General features: G+C 36.9%; 1 protein-coding gene across 5 annotated transcripts in view; it reads left to right on the plus strand.

The window, feature by feature from the left end:
• Window positions 1-23,518, plus strand: part of PRKCI (protein kinase C iota) — a 62,869-nt gene that overhangs the window by 13,016 nt on the left and 26,335 nt on the right. For 2 of the 5 annotated variants that reach the window (XM_036447798.2, XM_036447796.2), the window contains exons 2-6: window positions 692-813; window positions 10,091-10,180; window positions 13,953-14,003; window positions 17,577-17,662; window positions 20,440-20,580. In XM_036447798.2, coding sequence (XP_036303691.1) covers window positions 692-813; window positions 10,091-10,180; window positions 13,953-14,003; window positions 17,577-17,662; window positions 20,440-20,580 — 490 coding nt within the window. Of the gene's footprint in view, window positions 1-691; window positions 814-1,381; window positions 1,512-10,090; window positions 10,181-13,952; window positions 14,004-17,576; window positions 17,663-20,439; window positions 20,581-23,518 lie in introns of those variants that run through there. The other 3 variants (XM_036447799.2, XM_036447797.2, XM_036447800.2) reach the window with 3 other exon arrangements.

Raw genomic sequence — 23,518 nt, forward strand, 5'->3', positions numbered from 1 at the left:
AAATTCCATGTATGAGCGAAATTATATGGTCCTTATCTTTCTCTGACTGGCTTTTTCACTTAGCACAATGTTCTCCAGGCTCGTCCATGGTGTTGCAAAGGGTAAAATTTCTTCCTTTTTATGCGGAGTAGTATTCCATTGTGTAAATGTACCATAGCTTTTTATTTTATTTTTTTAATGCATTTTTATTGATTTCAGAGAGGAAGGGAAGGGGGGAGAGAGAGAGATAGAAACATCAGTGATAAAAGAGAATCACTGATCAGCTGCCTCCTGCACAACCCCAGTGGGGTCAAGCCTGCAACGTGGGCATGTGCCCTGACCAGGAATTGAACCGTGACCTCCTGGTTCATAGGTCCACACTCAATCACTGAGTACCACAGCTTTTTTATCCACTTACCTACTTTTTGTTACATTTTAAGTTTTATAATGAATGGCTGCTAAGTGGATTTATATAATATTGCTTACACATTTATTTATTCTTACATATTTTGAGTATCTTACCAATTTAATTTGTACTTTGGTTTCTTACAGATTTAATTTTTACTTTGCACAGATAGTTTACTGAAAGCAACATATGTCGATGCACATACAAAACAGCTGAAGTCCTTAATGGACGATTTAATATCGTCAGGCATTTAGAGCATTATTCATTTTAATCCTTGTCTAACTCGAAACTCCCTTTCTTTTTCAGGGATATCATGATAACACACTTTGAACCTTCCATCTCCTTCGAGGGCCTTTGCAATGAGGTTCGAGACATGTGTTCTTTTGACAATGAACAGCTTTTTACCATGAAATGGATCGATGAGGAAGGTGAGTGGTAAAGAGAGGATTGCAAATGTAAGCATTTGATTTAGATACCATTCTTGTCATTTATTTTTAAAACTTAATAAAAGTCCTTATTAATTTAAGGGGGGAAGATATACTACAAATTGATGCCATTCTTAATTTTCTGTAGGTATTTAAATGGAAAGTCTACCAAAGAGTACCATCTTTGTTTTGCCCTTTTTACCCTAAAATAGTGAAATTAGTGTGACTTTTTTCCAGCAATGAGATAAATATCTCATCAAATAGTATTACATTTTACTTTAATTTTGAATTTGTGTTGTCTTATATTTTAAGTGACTTTTAATAATTTGACAGTATTTTTTACTGTATATTACTCTAAAAAATGTTATGGAATAAAAGTGATTGTGACAAACATTATTTCAAAGACTGGCAGAAATGCCATACCTTAGTGACTTGTATTCAAAAGACATTTATTGAGTATCTTGTGTCGAGGATAGCATTTTTATATCCCCACACTCACAGTCTCAGGGGGAGACAGACATGTGAAGTGTGGTGAGTTAAACATGAATGCATAGGGGCCATGGAACACAAAGGAAACAGCAACAACATATGCCTGAAGGCTCTGTGATGTTTGAACTAAACTGTAACAGAGAGTAAAAGTTTTTGAAGTGGAGGAGGTAAGGGAAAAACCATATTCAGTGAAGATATAAAAAGGCACAGAGGTAAGAACATGGTGTTTGGGGAAGAGCATTAATTCACTGTGTGGGAGTGGTATGAGGTATGAACTTGAGCTATTGTAGATCCTTGCTACTCAAAGTTTCGTCTGTAGAACTTACTAAAAAGGGAATCTCCGGTCCCATTACAGAACACTGAATCAGAATATTTTAATAGGATCTACAGGTGAGTTGCATGAATTCCTGAAGGCTTTGTAAGCCACATTTGACTTTATTTTGCATGATGGAATGTCATTGAAGTGTAGTCAAAAGATCTTTTCCGGCTGGTATGGCTCAGCCTAGGAACCAGGAAGTCACGGGTTTGATTCACAGTCAAGGGCACATGTCCGAGTTGCGGGCTTGAACCCTAGTGGGGGGTGTGCAGGAGGCAGTTGATAATGATTCTCTTTCATCATTGATGTTTCTATCTTTCTCTGCCTCTCCCTTCCTCTCTGAAATCAGCAAACATATTTTAAAAAACTGATTCAGAGACAATTCATTTAGAGACAATTCAAAATATCTTACAGTACCCTTATATTTTATATTATCTTTGCTTGCAGAATTCTGTTCCTAGATGGTCACATGGCTTTTTCTTTCTTGTCATTCAGGTCTTAACTCACAGGTCATGTCCTCCAAGAAACCTTTTAGCCCTGTTCACTTTGCATCTTATTTGTATGGTAGAATGTAAGCTCCATAGAGCAGAGATCATCTTTTACTGTGGAATTCCAGTACCTAGGGCAGTAGTCAGTAATAGTATACACATAAATTATGACTTGTATGAAAGGTTAATATCAAGCCTTTCCATAGTGTAGTTTTATTATGGAGATTTAAGCATTGGGAGTTGCGGTGTGTTCTGTATTTTTCTTAACAGTAGCATATTTTAGGTAACAGATTCACATAGTAAATTCAATTAATTATCTGATGAAATAGTTTTTTCCTTTTATAATACAACTAGAGACCCAGTTGTATAGTAGGGGGAAAAGGAGGTCGGGTTCCTCAGCCCAGCCTACAACGAGGTCAGGGTCCCATGCCCTGGCCGGCCTCTGGCCAGAGGCCTGCCCGCCCTCCCTCTGCGGGCCAGGGCACACGGCAATGCTGGGGCCCATTGCCAGGGCGCTGCTGCCAGCATCCAGAGCCCCTGCCACTATGAGCGCTGCCATATTTGTGACGGAGTGATGGTTAATTTGCATATTACCATTTTATTAGCTAGGATTCATAGTTTTTCTCTCTAAATAGCTATTAGGTGTCCTAATGTTCTGGAGGAAAACAAGAAAACTGTAGCCTTTGCCTCATTCAAATAAAAAAGTTAAATTTTCCATTAAGGTTTGTTGATTACCTTCTTGCCCTGGTTAATTTCTGATACCAATCTTACTACAGCCAATAGTAATTATATTTTAGTTCCTTGCAATTATTTTTCAATTGTAATCTTGCCACCTTTGTTTTTAGCCACATAGGCATTTAGGGCATGCTTATCTGGAGAAAATGTTTTTCTAGGATGTGTGGAAGACAGAACTACTATAATTTTACTTCTCTGCTTTATGAGAAACACTGTTCTAGAAGCTAAACTTTTAATAGTGGGGTTTTATGTTAGAGTAAATAAAGATCATACGCTTACTTCATTCCTTTAAGCAGATTTATGGCAACCACTCTTTTTCTTTGTGTTCAAAACCAGTTTTACTGATTTGTTTTGATGTACATGTGGAAAAACTGGTTTGTTTAATGGAACTAAAGACTTTAGAATGAATAGTAAAATTTTATAATAATCATACCTCGATTTCTCAGACTGTGAGAGAGGTGGAGCAGAGAATGATAAATGTGACTTTTTAATTCATTTTTTTTTAACTGTGGCCATTTTTCCTTAAGGATGCACTTTTAATACTTACAACCTAATAGTGTTTTCTAACCTTCTAATTTCTTCAGGGTTTGATTACCTGGTTTAAATTTCACTATGTTTCTTTCTGTTCTTTCTTTTTTACTAGAAAATAACCTTTGGACATTTTGTTTCTTTTCTTTTCTTTTCTTTTTCTTTTTAGATATATTTTTATTGATTTCAGAGAGGAAGGGAGAAGGATAGAGAGTTAGAATCATTGATGAGAGAGAAACATTAATCAGCTGCCTCCTGCACGCCCCCCACTGGGGATATGCCTGCAACCAAGGTACGTGCCCTTGACTGGAATTGAACCCGGGACCCTTCAGTCTGCAAACTGATGCTCTATCCACTGAGCCAAACTGGTTAGGGCTGGACATTTTGTTTCTTATTGAAGTTTTTATTAAGGATATGGAGTCATAGGTTCTGGGTCAGGGCACCTGTGGGCTTGATCCCCAGCAGGAGCATGCAGGATGTTGATGTTTCTCCCTTCTTCCCTTTCTAAAATCAATAAAAACATATAAAAACATGATTTGTGTGAAGGAAAAAGTATCTCTGGGCATCCTCCGATCCCCAGAAGTAGTTGCTATAAAGTTTATAGTATAAACAAATTGATGATGTACTTTTCTGTGAATATACAACTAAAAGGGACATGGTAATAGTTTTTTCTTCTTTTTTTACAAAAAAACTGATTGATATTGCACAAGCTATAATTTAATGTGCTTTTTCACTTAACATCTTGTGGCTATTTTTTCATATCAGTGCATGGAGATTTATCTTGTTCCTCTTAAAGTGTTGTGTGGTATTATAACATGGTTGTACCCTAATTTATTTAACTAGTTCCCTTTTGTTGGGTATTTGGATTGTTTGTAAATTCATTATAAAAAAAATATGGTGCAAAGAATAAGTGTGTGCATAAATTTTTGGGGGACACCTGTACTATATTATCTCCAGCGTAAATTCCCTGAAATAGAATGTGTCCTTGACAATAGATGGTACTAAACTGACTACCAAAAATATTGTACCTTTGTTATACTTTCACCAATAGCATATGTGAATGCTTATTTATTTATTTTTATACCCAGTAAAAGACTATGTGAGGGGAAATATTGAAAATGATTTGCGGAACCGAAACTGGTCTGGCTCAGTGGTGGAGCGTCGGTCTGCGGACTGAAAGGTCCCGGGTTCGATTCTGGTCAGGGGCATGTACTTTGGTTGCGGGCACGTCCCCGGTGGGGGTGTGCAGGAGGCAGCTGGTCGATGTTTCTCTCTCATCGACGTTTCTAGCTCTCTATTTCTCTCCCTTCTTCTCTGTTAAAAAAAAAAGAAAGAAAGAAAATGATTTGCAGAGAGAGTGGGAGAGAATATTATTTGGATATAGCTGTTTAAATTCGTGTCCTATTGGTTTAGATAAGTTAGAATTATGGAAAAGAAAATTTTTATATATATTTTATTGATTTTTTATAGAGAGGAAGGGAGAGAGATAGAAAGCTAGAAACGTCGATGAGAGAGAAACATCGACCAGCTGCCTCTTGCACACCCCCTACCGGGGATGTGCCCGCAACCAATGTATCAATATATGCCCTTGACCGGAATCGAACCTGGGACCTTTCAGTCCGCAGACCGATGCTCTACCACTGAGTCAAACCGGTTTCGGCAGAATTATGGAAATTTAAAACGAATATATAAGTATTCTTTGGCATAAAAGTTTGGAGTTTTTCTGAATTCTGAGAGATTAAACTTCTTCCTGGCTTGTATTATAAAACTCGTGTGCTATTAGGGGAGAAAATTGAGTGCCAAGGTGTAACCAAACTTAAGATAATAAGGAACATACTTCTTTTATGTGATATTTTCCAAGCATCTTTAGTCTGGTGTAATTTTAGCTGGTGTGCTAAGAACTAAAATAGCAAATCGTTCTTCAGACTTTTTCTTTATCACCCAAGCTATACACTAACTTTGGCAATCATGTCAGTGAGGAAAACTTTTTGACTGAATGTCTAGTAATTCTTATTTCAATTACTTTGATAGCAGTATTATGGCTTCAAACCTGGTAATTAAAAAATGAAATCAGTATCAGTAAGAAAAAGCATCTAAGTACCCTTAAGCAGATCTCTCTGTAACTCTTATTTTCCTCCTGCTTCCTTTAACATTTCTTATAGTGGAGGCTTGCTGGTGATTAATTCTTTCAGCTTTTCATGTCTTTATTTCATATTTTAAAAAATGGCTTCATTGGGTGGTGGGCACACAATGCAACATCAGGATGATATATCATAGAATTGTTTAGCCTGTATAATTTTTTCTCCGTTTAATAGTTATCTATATTGTTAATAGTATTATAGATGTCCTCCCTTTTCTCCAGTTGTTCCTTTGATTAGCCAATGTGACCCCAATAAATTTAATTAAAAATAAAATGGCTTTATTGAGGTATAATTGACATGCAACAAACTATATGCTTAAAAGTATACAATTTGAACCTGGCTGGTGTGGCTCAGTGGTTGAGCACCGAACTCATGAACCAGGAGGTCACGGTTCAGTTCCTGGTCAGGGCACATGCTCGGGTTGTGGGCTCGATCCCCAGTAAGGGGGCATGCAGGACACAGCTAATTGATGATTCTCTCTCATCACTGATGTTTCTATTTCTCCCTCTCCCTTCCTTTCTCTGAAATCAATAAAAACATATTTTTGAAGAAAAAAAAGAAAAAAAAGTGTAAAATTTGATGAGTTTTAATACCCAGAAAATCATCACAAGCAAGATATGGAACATATCCATTATCCTGAAAAGTTTCCTTGGGCTTTGAAATTCCTCACTCCTGCCCCTCCATCCCGGGCAACTACTGATCTGCTTTCTATTGCTGTCGATTAGTTTGCATTTTCAAGAGTTTTATAGGAATGAAATCATACAGCATGTCTGATTTTTGGGTGAAGGGGTTGGTCTGGCTTCTTTCACTCAGCATAAGTATTAATGTATTAGGGTTGTGTGTATTAGTTTACTTCTTTTTATTGCTGAGTAGTATTTCATCTTGATGTACCACAGTTTGTTTATCCATTCTTCTGTTGTTGGACATTGAAGTTGTTTCCAGTTTGGGGCTATTATAAATAAAAGTGTTTTGGCAATCATTTATAAGTTTTTTATGGATATATGTTTTATGTTATATGCTAGGTATATATGCATGTTTTTTATAAAATAGGAAGACATTTTTGAAAAAAAGATGAGGCAGGGTATTGCACCGCAGGCACATTCCCAGGCAGATGGCTTTTAGAAAGGAACTTATGTGACAGTTAAGGATCTGGGCATCGATACCTTTTTAAAACTGTTTATGTCTGGTAATCCCTGGAAAGTCTTCCTGCACTCCCAGGCATGGCACACTCCACACAGAAGACAGCTGGCTTAGAAAAGTCCCCCAGTACTTCTCTTAGTTCTGGTCTCTTCAAAAGGATCAGACTAAGGCCCACCTGGGAGAAACGCCGTGCAGTAGGGGGTGGGGCTGAGTTGAGAGGTGAGGCAAGAGAGGCTGTAGGAGCCTAATAAGGCACCGGTGCTCCCAGACTGCAGCTTATGCTCTGGTTTTAGGGGAAGTCTGTCCTTGTTAGCATCCCATCTCCAATTGCATTGTCTTCCTTCCCAATCTCTTCTCTCACTCATGCCTTCATCCCAGGCAACTGCTGATCTGCTTTCTGGTTATAACTAAGTATAGTGTATTATGTGCTTTTAAATTAATATAAATGCCATTATTCAGCACATAATTCTGAAACTTCCCTTTCTCCACTGGGCATTATCTCTTGAGTTTCATTCTTGTGGAAGGAGAACAATTATATTCCCTCTTAAGAATTTTTTTTTTATTGTGCAAAATATACATAACATAAAATTTACTATTTGAATCTTTTTTAAATGTACAAATCAGTGTCATTAAGCACATTTACATTGTTATGCAACCATCCTCATTACCCATTTCTAAAACTTATTCATCATCCAAACAAAACTCTACCCATAAAACAATAATTCCTCATCCCTTATCTAGCTTCTAATAACCTCTCCAATATTTATTGTCTCTATGAATTTCTCTCTATGAATTTGTTTCTAGGTCATCTTTGATTTTGAAAGATAATTTTCCCTGGTAAATAATTTTAGGTTGACTTTTTTTAAATTTTATTCTGTACATTGTCTTCGAGCTTGCATTGCTTCTGATGCAAAATCTGCTCTCAATATTATCAGGGAGAGGAGTGCAGTGGTGCCAACTTTGGTTTTAGACTATATTGATTCTTTTAAATGTGGGGCACTGAATTCAGTCATATATTGGAGAAAATATATATATATATATTTTATAAAGTGTTATAAAGGCATCAGGTCATCTCATAAATAATTGGCTGTTGCAGATTTACCAAACAGTTTGAGGTGTTTTGTTCTTTCTTTTTATAGTTGAGAAGAAAATACAGATTTACTGAAAAAATACCAATTCTGCTGGATAATATACAGATTTCACTATCCAGAAATTTGTTTAACTAAGCAGATCTCTCTCTGGGTCTATGGCCATTTTAGGATGTAAACTGAGATTTTAGTAATAGAGTGGACTTTAAGGTATAACTTTTCCTTTCATCTTTGCTTCATGGTGACTCTCTATGGAATGTTTTGCTTCTGAGTAATGTATCCTGCTTTATCAGGCATTAAATAGTTGGTCTGAAAGGTAATACTTGAACCAAAGATATTCAGTCCAATAAAAATAAAATAGATTTGAATATACGTAATGTCAACTATTAACTCTTATTTTCACACTTCCTTGTGGTTATTCCAAAGTATTAATCTCTAAATGCACATTTGAAAGTGGGTACTTGGCCTGACCTAGGTTTCTTCCAACAGCAAGTAGATACTACACTGGTTTGGCAAAAGGACAATGTCTAGCAAGAAAAGAAAAATTGATTTTTTAAAAATATGTTTATAATGATGCTTTTAACAATAGTTAAATCCATTTATGGCTTTTGATCAAAGTACAATAATAAAAACCACACCTATAATGGATCAAGCACACTATGAGTCATTTTAAATATATGGTCTTTAGTTTTCCCATCATACTTGCAACATAGATAATAGCCCTCTTTTTATATAGGAGAAAATTGAAACTCAAAGTAATTTTGCTGTAGTTGCGCAGAGAGACAGGATGTGAGGCATAGGAGAGAGCCTGGATGCAAAGTACAGCAGGACACCTCTTTGAGAGATTTTTGGTGCTTCTTGAGTGGGGGAGAGACTTTTTTTTCCCCCCGCCCCCCCTGGGGGAGAGATTTTTGAGGGAGATTCTAACATGCCTTTGCTTTCCTGAGAAGAGCTAGTGGCAGGAAAGCCAAAATAAAAATGAACTAAGGAAGACTAATTCTGTATAATAAAAGGGTAATATGCAAATTGACCCTAACGGGGGAACAACCAATGCTATGATGCACACTGACCACCAGGGGGCAGATGCTTAACACAGGAGCTGCCCCTGGTGGTCAGTGCACTCCCACAGGGCTGACAGCTGTGAGCACAGTGGTGGTGGCAGGTACTTGCCTGCCTCTGCAGCAGTGCTAAGAATGTCTGACTGTGGCTTAGGCCCACTCTCCATGGGAGCAGGCTTAAGCCATTAGGTGGACATCCCCTGAAGGCTCCTGGGCTGCTAGAGGGATGTCTGACTATCAGTGTAGGCCCATTCCCCAAGGGAGCAGGTCTCGGCTGGCAGGTGGACATCCCCTGAGGGTCCTGGCCTGCGAGAGGGCGTAGGCAGGGCTGAGGGACCCCTCCCCCCCAGCCCTGAGTGCACAAATTTTTGTTCACCAGGCCTCTGGTGGGATAATACCCAGAGAAAGAAGGAAGTAGGGATTCATTGGCCAAGTTAGAGAACAGGACAGCATACTCAAAACAGGACAGCAAATGACTTCATTTTTCTCTTTCAAGTACTAGACCAAGTTTTCTGCTGAGAATGATTGAGGTTTGGATGGGGTTGGTGGTATGTAGTGTGTGGTTACACTTGGTGTAACCACAGGAATGAGCAAAAGAATGACAGAGTTGAGGACCCAGCTCAGGCCTCAAATATGTTCAGAATGACTTCTTCATCGGGGAATGCCATCTATGAGGAGATGTGTCATCTCATTGATTGCCAGGGATGACTCAGTTTTATTGGCTGGTTGATCAAGGAAGGTGTTTCTTCCCCTCTGTGTATAAGTTTACTGAAACTATGTATTTACATTTAAAAGCTCAAATAGGACTGCTCTCCAGTCCAGAGTACTTTATTAGCCACACTTCCTTGTGAGTCTCTTGAGCAGGCTCTCAGATGAAGGAAGAATTTGATAAAATGCAGACCTCAAAGGAACTACTTTCACTTCCTCTTTTAATGAAACAGGTGACAGAAAGTCTCTGGCTATTAGTCATATGGCAGTGACAATCTAAAATGTGATCAACGGTAGATTCTGTTTCTACGTTTTGAATATGTACATTATTGAGAATTAAATGGTTTTATCTGTATAAAATTTGGTGTCTATGAACCTCGAGTATGTTGTAGAAATAGAAATGGAAATATATTAACTACTTTAGTGAACAGAATTACCTAAATATGTAAAGATTTGTCCTTGTCAAATATTTCTCTCTGTATGTTATGTCTTTTCCCCCCCTCAAGACTTTATGTAACAGAAACTGTTTTCTAATCATCACATTTAGAGGATTTAAAAAGAACTTACCTTTAATTTTTATATTTTGCAGGAGACCCATGTACAGTATCATCTCAATTGGAGTTAGAAGAAGCCTTTAGGCTTTATGAGCTAAACAAGGATTCTGAACTCTTGATTCATGGTAAAGGCGTGTCATTTCTTATTTTTCTAGAGCAATATTAAAAACACACACACACACACACACTCACACACACACACACACAAAAAAAAAAACCCCAACACACACACACAAAACACACACACACACAAAAAAACCCACCAAGCTTATATTCTTGACCAAATTAAAACAAAATTTTGATGTCATTTTCTTAATCTCTATTGCTCATCATTATATAATTATCCTAGTAGTATCTCAATTGCTAGAGAAGACAAAATCAGTTCAGCTTTTTTAATCTTGAGAAATTTGTTATTTATGTATGCTCCTTGGATACTAGTAAAACTCAGTGTTTCACAACAAAAATGTAACATAGAACTTGAAGTTTTTAATTTATGCAAACAATGATCTCTAAAGGTAAGGTATTGTCAATGTCCTTTCTTTTGTTTAGGGGTTATCAATGACACTATTTATAGTTATTACATAATTAAAAGTCAGCAAGCCTGAGAGGTGGGTAGTGGTATAGAAGAAGCCTAAACTCAGCTAGCATGTAACTGGTACAATATAGACCTGGGTTGTACTGTAAATCTAGGTATTTTGATTCCAGATCTGTATTCTTCCTATATATATATATATATATATATATATATATATATATATATATATATATATATATATATGAGAGAGAGAGAGGAAGGGAGAGAAAAAGGATAGAGAGATAGACCGGGCCAGATCTGTGTTCTTTTCATTCTCCCATGCTATCTCTCATTTTTTTTTTTATCTTATGTAGAAACCACTTAATGTATTGCATTTAATTGCAATACATTGACAGTTTTTTATGGAACATTTTGGGGAGCTTTAGGAGACCTAGGAAACTCTTTAAAACTTGAAGTAGATATAAATCTCCCTTAAGTGTAATGAATCATTTCAATTCTTTGTTGGAATTCCCTTATACTTTTCTATACAGTATGCTTTTTGACAAACAGTAGTTTGACTTTTTTCTACTGTTAGAATTTGACATAGCGATTCCTAAGGGCTACATAATCTAGTTTGTTGAGATCCTTGCAGAACTTTGTCTTCTATTTTGAGACTCATCTTTTTTTTAGAATAAAACTACAATGCATGATTGGTCAATAGTATTAAACTGTTTATTTTAAGTTTTAATACTACATCACAGATCTATTTTCAGAAACTAGTTTATAGTATTTCAACTTTTAAAAATATATAAGGAGCTGCCTTTCTCATACTCTGTGATCTTTATTAAACCTATGAGAAGCCCGGTGCATGGATTCATGCATCAGTGGGGTCCCTTGACCTGGCCGGGGAGGTACCATGGGAGGGCTCCAGGGTATGTCTGGCCCATCTCGTCCAGTCCTGATCAGCCGGACCCCAGCAGCAAACTAATGTACTGGTTGGAGCTCTGCCTCCTGGTAGTCAGTGCACATAATAGCGAATGATTGAACGGTTGGATACTTAGCACATTAGGTTTTTATATATATAAACTAGAGGCCTGGTGTATTTGTTCACTGGGGGGTCCCTCCACCTGGCCTGTACCCTCTCACAGTCTGGAACCCCTTGGGTGATGTTTGTCTGCCAGCTTAGGGGATCGGGCTTAAGCAGGCAGTCGGACATCCCTCTCACAGACGGGACCCCTCGCTCCTTACTGCCTGCCTGACTGCTCGCTCCTATCGCTCAGCTTGCTGCTCCTCAGTGCTGCCGCGGAGGTGGAAGAGGCTCCCCCACCACTGCTGCACTTGCCAGTCGTGAGCCCAGCTTCTGGCTGGGTGGCACTTCCCCTATGGGAGTGCACTGACCACCAGGGGGTAGCTCCTGCATTGCACATCTGCTCCCTGTTGGTCAGTGTGCATCATAGTGACTGGTTATTCCAGTTATTCTCCCATAACGGCCACTTAGGCTTTTATTATATAAACTAGAGGCCCGGTGCACAAAATTCATGCACTGGGGGTTGGTTTCCTCAGCCTGACCTGTACCCTCTGCAATCTGGGAGCCCTTAGGGGATGTCTTATTGATGGCTTAGGTCTGCTCCCCACAGAGCCTAAGCCATAGTCTGGACTCCGTCTGCAGAAGGCGACTGGGCTGATCAGGGGAAGGCACTGCCCTTCACCCTGCTGCTGCTGCCACTGCCAATTGCCACAGCCGCCAAGGTGTTTTCATCATCATGGACTTCAGTCTCTTCACCATGAAAAAATGACAACTTTCTTTAGGCATTTTCAAGATGTCTCTTTTATAGAATATGACAGTTATTTCTTTCTTTTTTATCCTCACCTGAGGCTATTTTTCCATTGATTTTTAAAGAGCATGGAAGAGAGAGGATAGACAGAGAGAAACATCAGTGTGAGAGGGACACTTTGATTGGTTGCCTGCTGAATGAGCCTTGACCTGGCCCCAGCCAGGGAGGAGCCTGCAACCTAGGAACATGCCCTTGGCCAGAATCAAACCTGGACTCTGTGGTTGGCATGCTGAGGCTCTATCCACTGAGCCAAACCTGCCAGGGCAGGATATGACATTTCTTAGCTCCTCCAGCAGCAGACCTTCATTTTTTTCCTCCAGGAGTGAGGTGGAAAAACCCTAGATCACCTCTTGGATTCTCGTTACGCAAGTTACCAGGAACACTGTGAGTGGCGTACCGGGAGCTTAACCAATGAGTGGTCAGAAAAGGTGTTTTCTCTGCAGCTCACACACAGAGGTGGGACTGCTGGTGTGCCTGGCAAGCAGGCAGACCCTCCTTGCTCCCTGCTCTCTGGGGGCCATGCTCTACCCTGCTGCATGCGCAGCCTCCTCCTGAGCCGGTTGTGACTGTTATGGTGTCCCGGCTAATTTGCATATTACCTCTTTATATTTATAGATGGAACTTAGGTTTTTATTATATAGCTGGAACTACCTGACAGTCAATGTGCCCCCCTGAGGGGTCCCAGGTTGCGAGAGGGTGCAGGCTAGGCTGAGGGACCCCACCGGTGCATGATTGGGGCTGGGGAGTGACACAGGAGGGCTCCAGGGCGTGTCTGGCCCATCTTCTTCAGTTCTGATTGGCCAGACCTCAGCAGCAAACTAACCTACCAGTTGGAGCGTCTGCCCCCTGTTGGTCAGTGCATGTTATAGTGAGCAGTTGAATGTCCTTAGCATGTCATTAGCATATTACACTTTGATTGGTTGAATGGATGACCAGACACTTAGCATATTAGGCTTTTACTACTGTATATAGGATTCTTTTGTACATCACAGACCACAAATAGTTGGTTAAATGTTCATATAATATTTCTTCTATCTATAAAAAAAATAATCTGAGTTAGCTTATTTATAAATCCATAGTTTCTAACATAAAGCTTACATTTTTGGATTTGGGTACTGTTTCTGGTGTTAAATTATTCCTAAGTTTAGTATACATTTTTTAAAAACTGTAAAGGCTTATGTCCCTACTTGTATATATTTTTATAATTTAATTCTTCATTGTAGTAAACTTGTCAGTACAACAAGGATTCAAAGGAATAGTGGTTAATGATTTATCTAAAGCAAAATAAAAAAAAATCAGAAATGTAACAGAGACTGGAATGAGTAATTTGAGCTTCTGATGCATTATTTATTGATGGTTACTTTCATTAAAACTATTTTTTAGATACCCTTGGTAAAGTAGATCTCTTTAAAAAAATAATGCTGACTATATGCTAAGTATCTGTGTCAAGAGAGGGTCAGGTTAAAATTTGGGTCAATTTTTTTGATATCTGAATTTAAAATTCTATGTAATTTGTATATTTTAAATTTGTGGTATTATTTTTTTCAGTATTTCCTTGTGTACCAGAACGTCCTGGAATGCCCTGTCCAGGAGAAGATAGTGAGTATTTATATACTTCATACCACTTAATAAAGTGTTTTATGACACAATGGCACAAGTGAAAGGAAATCAGAAATAGAAATTTTAATTCCTTTGGTTTCTTTTCCATTCTTTAGTCTAATTTAGAATATATTAAGAACTGCCTAAGTTCTACTTTGCCAGATCAAAATAAGGCAGTTCTTAGTTATAACTTACTAACATAATTATCTATTCTGCATTTGAAAGGAAAGTTAAGTCATATTTCTTCTGAGTTTTTTTTTTTTAATATATTTTATTGATTTTGTACAGAGAGGAAGGGAGAGAGACAGAGAGCTAGAAATATCGATGAGAGAGAGTCATTGATCAGTTGCTCTTGCACACCCCCCACTGGGGATATGCCCGCAACCAAGGTACATGCCCTTGATCGGAATCGAACCTGGGACCTTTCTATCCATTGAGCCAAACCGGTTTCGGCTCTTCTGAGTTTTTAATTTTGGAAAATTTCAAACCTATGGAGAAGTTGAAACAACATTGAAAACCAAGATACCCATATATCTTTTGCCTAGATTCACCAATTTTAAAAAAATATATATTTTATTGATTTTTTACGGAGTGGAAGAGAGAGGGATAGAGAGTTAGAAACATCGATGAGAGAGAAACATCGATTCAGCTGCCTCTTGCACACTCCCCATTGGGGATGTGCCCGCAACCAAGGTACATGCCCTTGACCGGAATCGAACCTGGGACCTTTCAGTCCGCAGGCCAATACTCTATCCACTGAGCCAAACCAGTTTCGGCTAGATTCACCAATTTTTAACATTGTGTTTGCTCTATCTCTTTATGTGCATGTGTGCACACATATGCGTACATGTATATACATAGGAAACACTTGTTTTATTTTTACTTATATTTGCTGTACCATCTGAGAGTAAGTAACGGACATAACACTTCACCTCTAAACACTTCAGCATGCATCCTTAGGAATTGTTACAGGATTTTCTTTTGAATGTCTAAGCTAGTGATTGCTATTAGTGAATGAATTGAAAGAGTCAAACAACTATTTGTCCTGATATAATTTAAATATTCAAACTTATGTATGAGCATAATTTATTGCTTTTGCTATATGGAATAATTTATTAATTGTGGATATTAGACAACTCATTTTCATTTGTGGTTTCTACACATACCTATGACTTTAGAAGGAATTGTGGTAAATATTAAAAATTAAATGAAGTAGTTCTAACTTTAAAAAAAATTCAAAATTTTAAATTTATTTTTTAATTTTATTTTTGTAGAGAGAAGAAGGGAAAGAAGTGAGGGAAAGAGAGAGTAATAGCAATGTGAGAAAGAAAAATTGATCTGTTTCCTCCCACATTGCACCCCAATTGGGGACTGAACCCACAATCTGGTCCCCTGAGTGGGAATCAAACCTGCCACCTTTTAGTGTAGAGGACAACACTTCAACCACTGGGTCACACCGGCCAGGGTAGTCGTTCTAACTTTTAATTCTATGACTCTCCATGCAACTTCATAAGAAGAAAAAAATTAAAGAACTATGGATGTTCGTATATAAAGTCGAATGGGGCCATGCACTATATAGGAAAATGGTTAACTATAAGAAATAGACAGAGCTCTGGTCAGTAGTGAAAAATGTCAGTTTGGATTCAGCTAGGAATAGTACTCTGGACTTCCAGTGGCAGATGGATTGAAGCCAGCATAGGCTGCCTTCAGAGAGCTGTGAAGCAAGTGGCTGTTCTCTCTGGCCAACCTCAGGTTTTAAAAGACTTGTCATTGTGGCAGATCTTGGTTTTAGAGTTCCATCTGCCGTTGTATTATGGTCTGCAGCATACAGATAAAATATTTCATAACTTTTTCACTATATTTCATGCCCACTTTCCCTCTTTAAAATTTGCTGGTGGAGATTTTGACACAACCCCTTCTACAGTATAATAAATATTAATAAACTAGAGCATGGGGGGAAATTGATAACCATTAATGTGGTCTCTTGGCTTTTTTAATTTCTAGCCAACATTAACATGTTTAAATTTATGATATATCAAGATGTAGTTCATGAAAGCTTCTGAAATAAAATGTTCTTTCAACTTTGGTTACTCCTAACAGAATAAATAATTTAAAATAAAACATCTAGGTGTGGCTCAGTAGTTGAGTGTCAACCTATGAACCAGGAGGTCACGGTTCGATTCCCTGCCAGGGCACATGCCTGGTTGTAGGCTTGATCCCAGTGTGGGATGTGCAGGAGGCAGCCATCAGTGATTCTCCCTCTTCCTTCCTCTTCTGAAATCAATAAAAATTTATTTAAGTAAAATAAAACATCTATATTTAAGGTTATATATTACACTATCTCAAGATTTCTAATTCAGAGTATTTAATTGGTCTTTTCTATTTAAATTTTAAATAGTAAACCCAGTGCTACATTTGCTTTAAAATGAGTTTAGAAACCTAATGGAATCTTTTCCACATATATTGTCTATTGACTAATAGACAATATATATAATAGTGATTGACTTAAAACCAAAATTTCACCAGTAGTCTAGAATGATTTTGTGGCAGTTCTTTGTTTAGGAAAAGCATTAATTTAAAGACAATTGGATGAAAGGTTGTTAGGGAAGAGAATATTCTTGTGGTTACAAAATGTCACTTAGATATTTGTAAGACTACTTATAAAAAGGAAAATGTACCTTTACAATAAAGAGAACTAGCAATTACTACCTTCAACAGAGTGAGCACCAGTAGTGAGAGTCAACAATCTGACATTTGTGTATTTCTTGATGTGTCACCTGTGTATTATTTTTGGCAAAATATTTATTACTAACTCTAATGAAGGAAGAGATAAATCCAGAATGTAGAACCTAAGACTGTTGCCTAGACTTAAAAAAAATCCTCAACTTTATGGAAAACAGACAACAAAGTTGAGTGTTTTAGCATACATGAAAGAGACAAAAAGGTTATAGCATCCTTGCAATTATCATTTTCTAAACAGTGAAAAATCCAAATGCAATGCCGGAATCTTGATTAGATCCTGGAGAGAAAAGGAAGCTATGACTGACACATTGAGGGCAAATAGCAAAATTTGCATCTGAACTGCATATTTGGTATTAAATTAATGCTAATTTTCTAAGAAATGGTAATAGTGGGGGATGTCCTTAATCTTAAGCAATGGGAGTTTAAGGGTGAAGTGTTAATGATATTTCCAATCTTTAAGTGATTCAGGAGAAAGTGTATGTGTAAATAGAGAGAAAAGCAAGTGCTTGCTTAGGTAGTACATATACTGAGTCAAAATAAAATGTAGTAATTGGTAAATCTTGGTGAAGGATGCAGGCATTTATTGCAAAATTAGGAGTTGGGGGAAAATGCAAAACCAGAAAAGTAATAATAGTTACCAAAACATTTATATTCCATGGGCTATATTTCCATCCAGTCCCTTTTGAATCCAGTTTATTTTTCCACTTTCAGGTTTTTATCAATATAAATTATTTTCTTGCTATCAATATCATGAAAAAAAATAACAGACTTAATTATGATAATGATTTTTATCCACACTTGCTCATTTTTAAACTCTTATTCTCTTTTCAGAGTCCATCTACCGGAGAGGTGCTCGCCGATGGAGAAAGCTTTATTGTGCAAATGGCCACACTTTTCAAGCCAAGCGTTTCAATAGGGTAAACCTTAGTTTGCTGAAAATCGATAATTTGAGAAATCTATTTTTTTCTTCTCTATTATGAAAGAAAGGTAGTCTTGTTATTCACCTTTAAAGGAATATGGTTACCTAAAATTCCCAGTTTGTGTAGTGTACCTGTTTCCTTGATGATGTAATTTTTAACAGAATCTCCTGTCACTCTTAAAAATGTTCCTGATTTGATGATTAGTTATATGGTTATTCTAGCTATAAGAATGTTGTATTTTTTAATATAACTCCAGATACTCATAAAATAAGGTTAATTTTGCAAATCATTTAATAATGTAATTTTAATTTTCACTGTTTAGAAAATAATTGCAAAAACTTCTCTAGCTTTTTTTATGTCTCAGGTACTTTTCCAAATGCTTGACATATACTAATTCATTTAATCATTACTACAACCTTGTGAGATAGGTACTATATATTTCCATTTTATAGATGAAGAAACTGAGGATTGGGGCATTTAAATAACTTGCCCAAGATGAGAAAACTAGTAAGTTGCAAAGCCATGGTTTGAAAGCATTTATCTTCTGAAGTTCACATTTTTAACTATTCTTGATAACTAAACCAATGGACTCCCATTTCCATTTTAAAACTGGTGCCATGTTCTGAATTCATTAATGTAAATAGAAGTTACCACCCAAGGTACCACTGATAATTAAAAACCTTTGACCCTGGCTGATCAGACTCGGTTGAGCTTAGCCCTATGCATCAAAAGGTTGTTGGTTTGATCCTGATCAGGGCACTTGCCCAGGTTGTGTGTTGGGGTATGTATGATTGAGGTTCCTCTGTCTTTTTCTCGCTCTCCCTTCCTCTCTCTCTCAGGTTATTAAAAACATATTAACAGAAAAAAGCTTTAAAATGAAAGGGCTTTGGTTTGACTTCTAAATAGTCTGGAAGGTTTATTTTTTATTGAGAGTCCTTGTACCGTATTTTCTGCAAGATGTTTTCCAGGTTTACTCACTTTTTCTATTTTTATAAATCTCAACCTAATTACATGAAGACTGAAAAGTCTTGGACTTATAAAGGAAAACAACATGTTGCAAATTTCTCTACCGTATTTTCCGGCGTATAAGATGACCCCTAATTTTACACTTAAAACATAGGTTTAGGCCTATATTCGCTGTATAAGACTACCCCCCACTTCAAAGAAAAGACTTACTTTGCCTTCAAGATCTGCAGGTAATTTTTGTGCAATTTTGGTCTTTTGCCCCCGATTTTCGATTGACTTTTTTTCGTTTCAAAGGTCGTCTTATACGCCGGAAATATTTATTTTATTTTATTTTTTAAAATTTCTTTATTGATTACGGTGTTACATATATGTCCTTATTCCCCCATTACCCCCTCCCATCCCCCCTCATGCCCTCACCCCCTTGTTGTCTGTATCCATTGGTTAGGCTTATATGCATGCATATAAGTCCTTTGTTGATCTCTCCCTCTTACACCCACCCTCCCCTACCTTCCCTCTGGGTTTAATAGTCTGATCGATATTTCTCTGTCTCTGGATCTATTTTTGTTCATGAGTTTATGTTGTTCATTATATTCCATAAGTGTTCACTCTCTCTTTAAACCTATTTTTATTTTATTTTATTTATTTTTATTTTTTTATTTTTACATATTTTATTGATTTTTTTTTTGCCCCCCTCCCTCCCACACATCCCCTCCCTCCCCAGAGTTTTATGTCCATTGGTTGTACTTATATGCATGTATACAAGTCCTTCGGTTGATCTATTATCTCCCCCAGATCCTCCTCCCCTCCCCACTGTAATTTGACAAACTGCTTGTTGCTTTATTGTCTCTATATCTATCTTTTGGTTCATCAGTTTATAATGATCTTTATTATCCACAAATGAGTGAGGTCATGTGATGTTTCTCTTTCATTGATTGGCTTATTTCACTCAGCATGATGTTCTCCAATTCCATCCAGGTTGCTGCAAATGATGAGAATTCCTTCTTTTTTATGGCAGCATAGTATTCCATTGTGTAGATGTACCATAGTTTTTGGATCCAATCATCTGCTGACGGGCACCTAGGCTGTTTCCAAATTCTGGCTATTGTAGATTGTGCTGCTATGAACATAGGGGTGCATATATCCTTTCTGATTCATGTTTCTAGTTTCTTGGGATATATTCCTAGAAGTGGGATTACTGGGTCAAATGGGAGTTCCATTTTCAGTTTTTTGAGGAAACTCCACACTGTTCCCCACAGTGGTTGCACCAGTCTGCATTCCCACCAGCAGTGCACGAGGGTTCCTTTTTCTCCACAACCTCGCCAACACTTGTTTGTTGATTTGTTGATGTTGGCCATTCTGACAGGTGTGAGATGGCACCGCATTGTTGTTTTGATTTGCATTAAACCTATTTTTTATTATTAATTTTTAGAGAGAGAGGAAGAGAGAGAGAGAAACATTGATGTGAGAATGAAACATCCATCTGCTGTCTCTTGCATGCCCCCTACTGGGGATCAAGTCTGTAGCCCAGGCATATACCCTCATCTGGAATTGAAAGGCAACCCTTCAGTGCACAGGACAACACCCAACCAATTGAGCCACTTGGGCCAGGGCTCATTGTCTCTTTAAAACAAGCTCTCTTTTCTGTTTATTTTTCCCAGATCATCATAGCTTTGAAAAAGTCATGTATGATAAAAAGAACTGAATTAAAGAAGAAGGCTACTTATTTTCACTATTTTATGAACAAACTGTTGGGGAATGATTATGACCTTTTTGTTGTTTTACTGAATTCTTTGAATTACTCTTCCCAGCGTGCCCACTGTGCCATCTGTACTGACCGGATATGGGGACTTGGACGCCAGGGATATAAATGCATCAACTGCAAACTCCTGGTTCATAAAAAGTGCCACAAACTTGTCACAATTGAATGTGGGCGACATTCTTTACCACCGGTAAGACACAGGTGTCTTCTTTATTTTTAATAGAGCATTTTTTATGATGTTACCATAAAAGAGGTATAAAGTGGTCTAAAGTGGGGGGGTTGTTAAGGAATCATAACTCAACAGTGTTATGGAATGTGGGTAGGAATATTTTACAGTCAGCTCACATATTGTAAATTTGGGAATTGTCATTACAAATTTGTTTATAGGATATAGTTAACTTTTCTGTTTTGCCTGATATAAAATCCTCTGGCCCTAATAGAAAGATATATGGAGAAGCATTTAAGAGTTTTTTTTTTTTCTATTTTTTAAGCTAATTTCATTAGTTGATAGCTCCCATTATTCGAATATGAACACTAAGCACAGATCAGGTAAGAACAGTCTTCATGTTTGCTATTTAAAGTATCAGATTAACTGGAGAGTTTTGCATTTAAAATTTTTATTTTTTACTTTTTTTTTGTTTCTTTAAATATATTTTTATTTATTTCAGAGAAGAAGGGAGAAGGAGAGAGAGATAGAAACATAAATGATGAGAAAGAATCATCCATCAACTGCCTCATGCACACCCCCTACTGGGGATTGAGCCCTTGACCAGAATTAAACCCGGGATCCTTTGATCTGCAGGCTGATGCTTTTTTCACTGAGCCAAATCCTCTGGCCTAGGGCTATTTTTCACTTTTTTAAAAAAATCCTCACTCGAGGATATTTTTCCATTGATTTTAAAGAAAGTGAAAGAAATAAGGAAAGGCAGAGAAAAATATAGATATAAGAGAAACACATCAATTGGTTGCTTCCTACACATACCCTGACCACGACCTGGGCCAGGGAGGAATCTGCAACCGATTCAAACCTTTGAAATAGAACCCGGGACCCTTTCGCCGATGCTCTATTCACTGAGTCAAACCAGCTAGGGCTTCTCTTTTTTAAATATGTAATAAAAATATGTTCATTATAGAAAAAAATAGAGAATACAGGTGAATAAAGAAAAATTAAATAAAAATCCCCCATAAATAAAATCTATCATCTAAAGGTAGTTGTCATTTGTGTATATCTTTCCATGCAGATTTATATGTTTAAACATTTAAAATTTTTCCATGTAGAAAAAAATTTAAACATACATTAAGAATAGCTGGAACCATGTAATGAACTTCCATATACCAATCACCCTGCTCCAACAGTTATTAATGTACAACCAATCTTGTTTCATCTATATCCCTGCCCATTTAACCCTATGTTATGTTGAAACAATCCCAGACATGTTTCAGAATGTACCTCTAACAAGAAAGATTCTTTTTAAAATCTAAAAGCCAAATTCCTTATGTCACATATCCATCCAGGCAATGTTCACATTTTCAGTTGTCTCTTAAATGTTTTGTTTTTACAATTTTCATTATGAATCAGGATCAAATGAAGCCCATATTTGTAATTGATTGATACATCTTCCCTATTTTTAAATTTACTGACTGCTCTATCGCTCCCTCTCTCCCCTTATGTGTGTGTTGCTCTTGCATTCTTGCTCACTCTTTTCCCCCTCTCTTACAATTTAATTATAGAAGAAACTATATTGTCAGTTTTTCTTAATTTTTCTCTTTGCTTTTTTTCATGGTATTGTTTAAAATATTCCTCTTTCCTCTTTATTTTCTGTATATTATAGTTGGATCTAGAGGTTTGATTAGATAGTAGACTTCGGTTTTATTTTTGTGGGTCATTTTGGAGACTACTTTATTAATGGTGGAGGGTTTATTTATCAGAAAGCACATAATATTTGGATGCCTCATTCTTTTACATGCTTTTTAACAAAAGTGAAATCATATGAGTAATATTTTCTAACCATTTTTCTTAGTCAATAATATATTTTGGTCCTCTTTCTATATTTAGCTATCTATATCCTCATCACTTTTAGCATAATATTTTGTTATTTGTTTATACCATAATTTTTTAAACCTGTTCTTCATGATTGAACAGTTGAGTTGTTTTTCTAAATTTTCCTAAGAAGAAAATCACAATGAACTTACTGGTGAATAAATCTTAAGAAGAAGAATTACTGGGTTAAAGAATATGTGTATTTAAAAAGATCTGGATGCCTCCTTCTAAATTGTCTTCCAAAATGATTGTACTATTATATGTTTCTCATAGTACCTTCTTTGAACAAAGATTATTGGTGGTGTCTCTTTGGTATTAGAATTACTTAGCTGGTTCATATAAGCTTAGACATGGGTTTGTACAAGTTACAGAGGTAAAAATCCAATCTTAAGGAGAAGCAGAAGGCCAAAAAGTAAGGACATAATTTCTCCAGGTTACTATTGATATTTGTGTGCATGTTCTTAGGTGATGGATGACTTGTGTGGATTTATTAGTGGGGGGGTGGGAGTGGGGAAGAGGGCCAGGGTTAGGGATTATATTTAGAATAAGTGCTAAATGCATTAAGAAATTCATGAGCCCTATCTTTAAGGCTCATGAATTTATAAAATTATAATGGTATAATTAATGTTCCTTCTCAGGTTCACCTTTTCTTGCTGGTATTCATTAAATCTGGGTCCAAGATTAATGAATTAGTAACATTTTGGTTTGACTTAGTATTATCCTAGTTTAGTGACAGTGGTTAAGTCAATTTCTAGGGGATATTTCTTTTCCTTTTTGGTTCACTGACAACTTACCACAAAATTTTACATGGAATTTCAAGAGGTTTATAGACATCTTGAAATCCATCTCTAGGCTTCAGCTAAAGAAGTCAAATACTAGATACTCTTCCCAGAAACTTAAAGTGTATATGGAGCTTGAAAGATTAGGTAGTGTATAAGAGAAATCAGAATATAAAGGAAAATAATTTTTATTTCTATTTGATGGCCTGAAATTAGTTTTGTGTGTTCCTTCTGTTACCTGTAAAATGTGACATTACCTCATTTACAGGAATATTATATGGTGTCATATAGTAAAGTTGAAAACAAAT

Source organism: Pipistrellus kuhlii, unplaced genomic scaffold, assembly GCF_014108245.1.
Source record: "Pipistrellus kuhlii isolate mPipKuh1 unplaced genomic scaffold, mPipKuh1.p scaffold_m20_p_2, whole genome shotgun sequence".
NCBI classification, from domain to species: Eukaryota; Metazoa; Chordata; class Mammalia; order Chiroptera; family Vespertilionidae; genus Pipistrellus; species Pipistrellus kuhlii.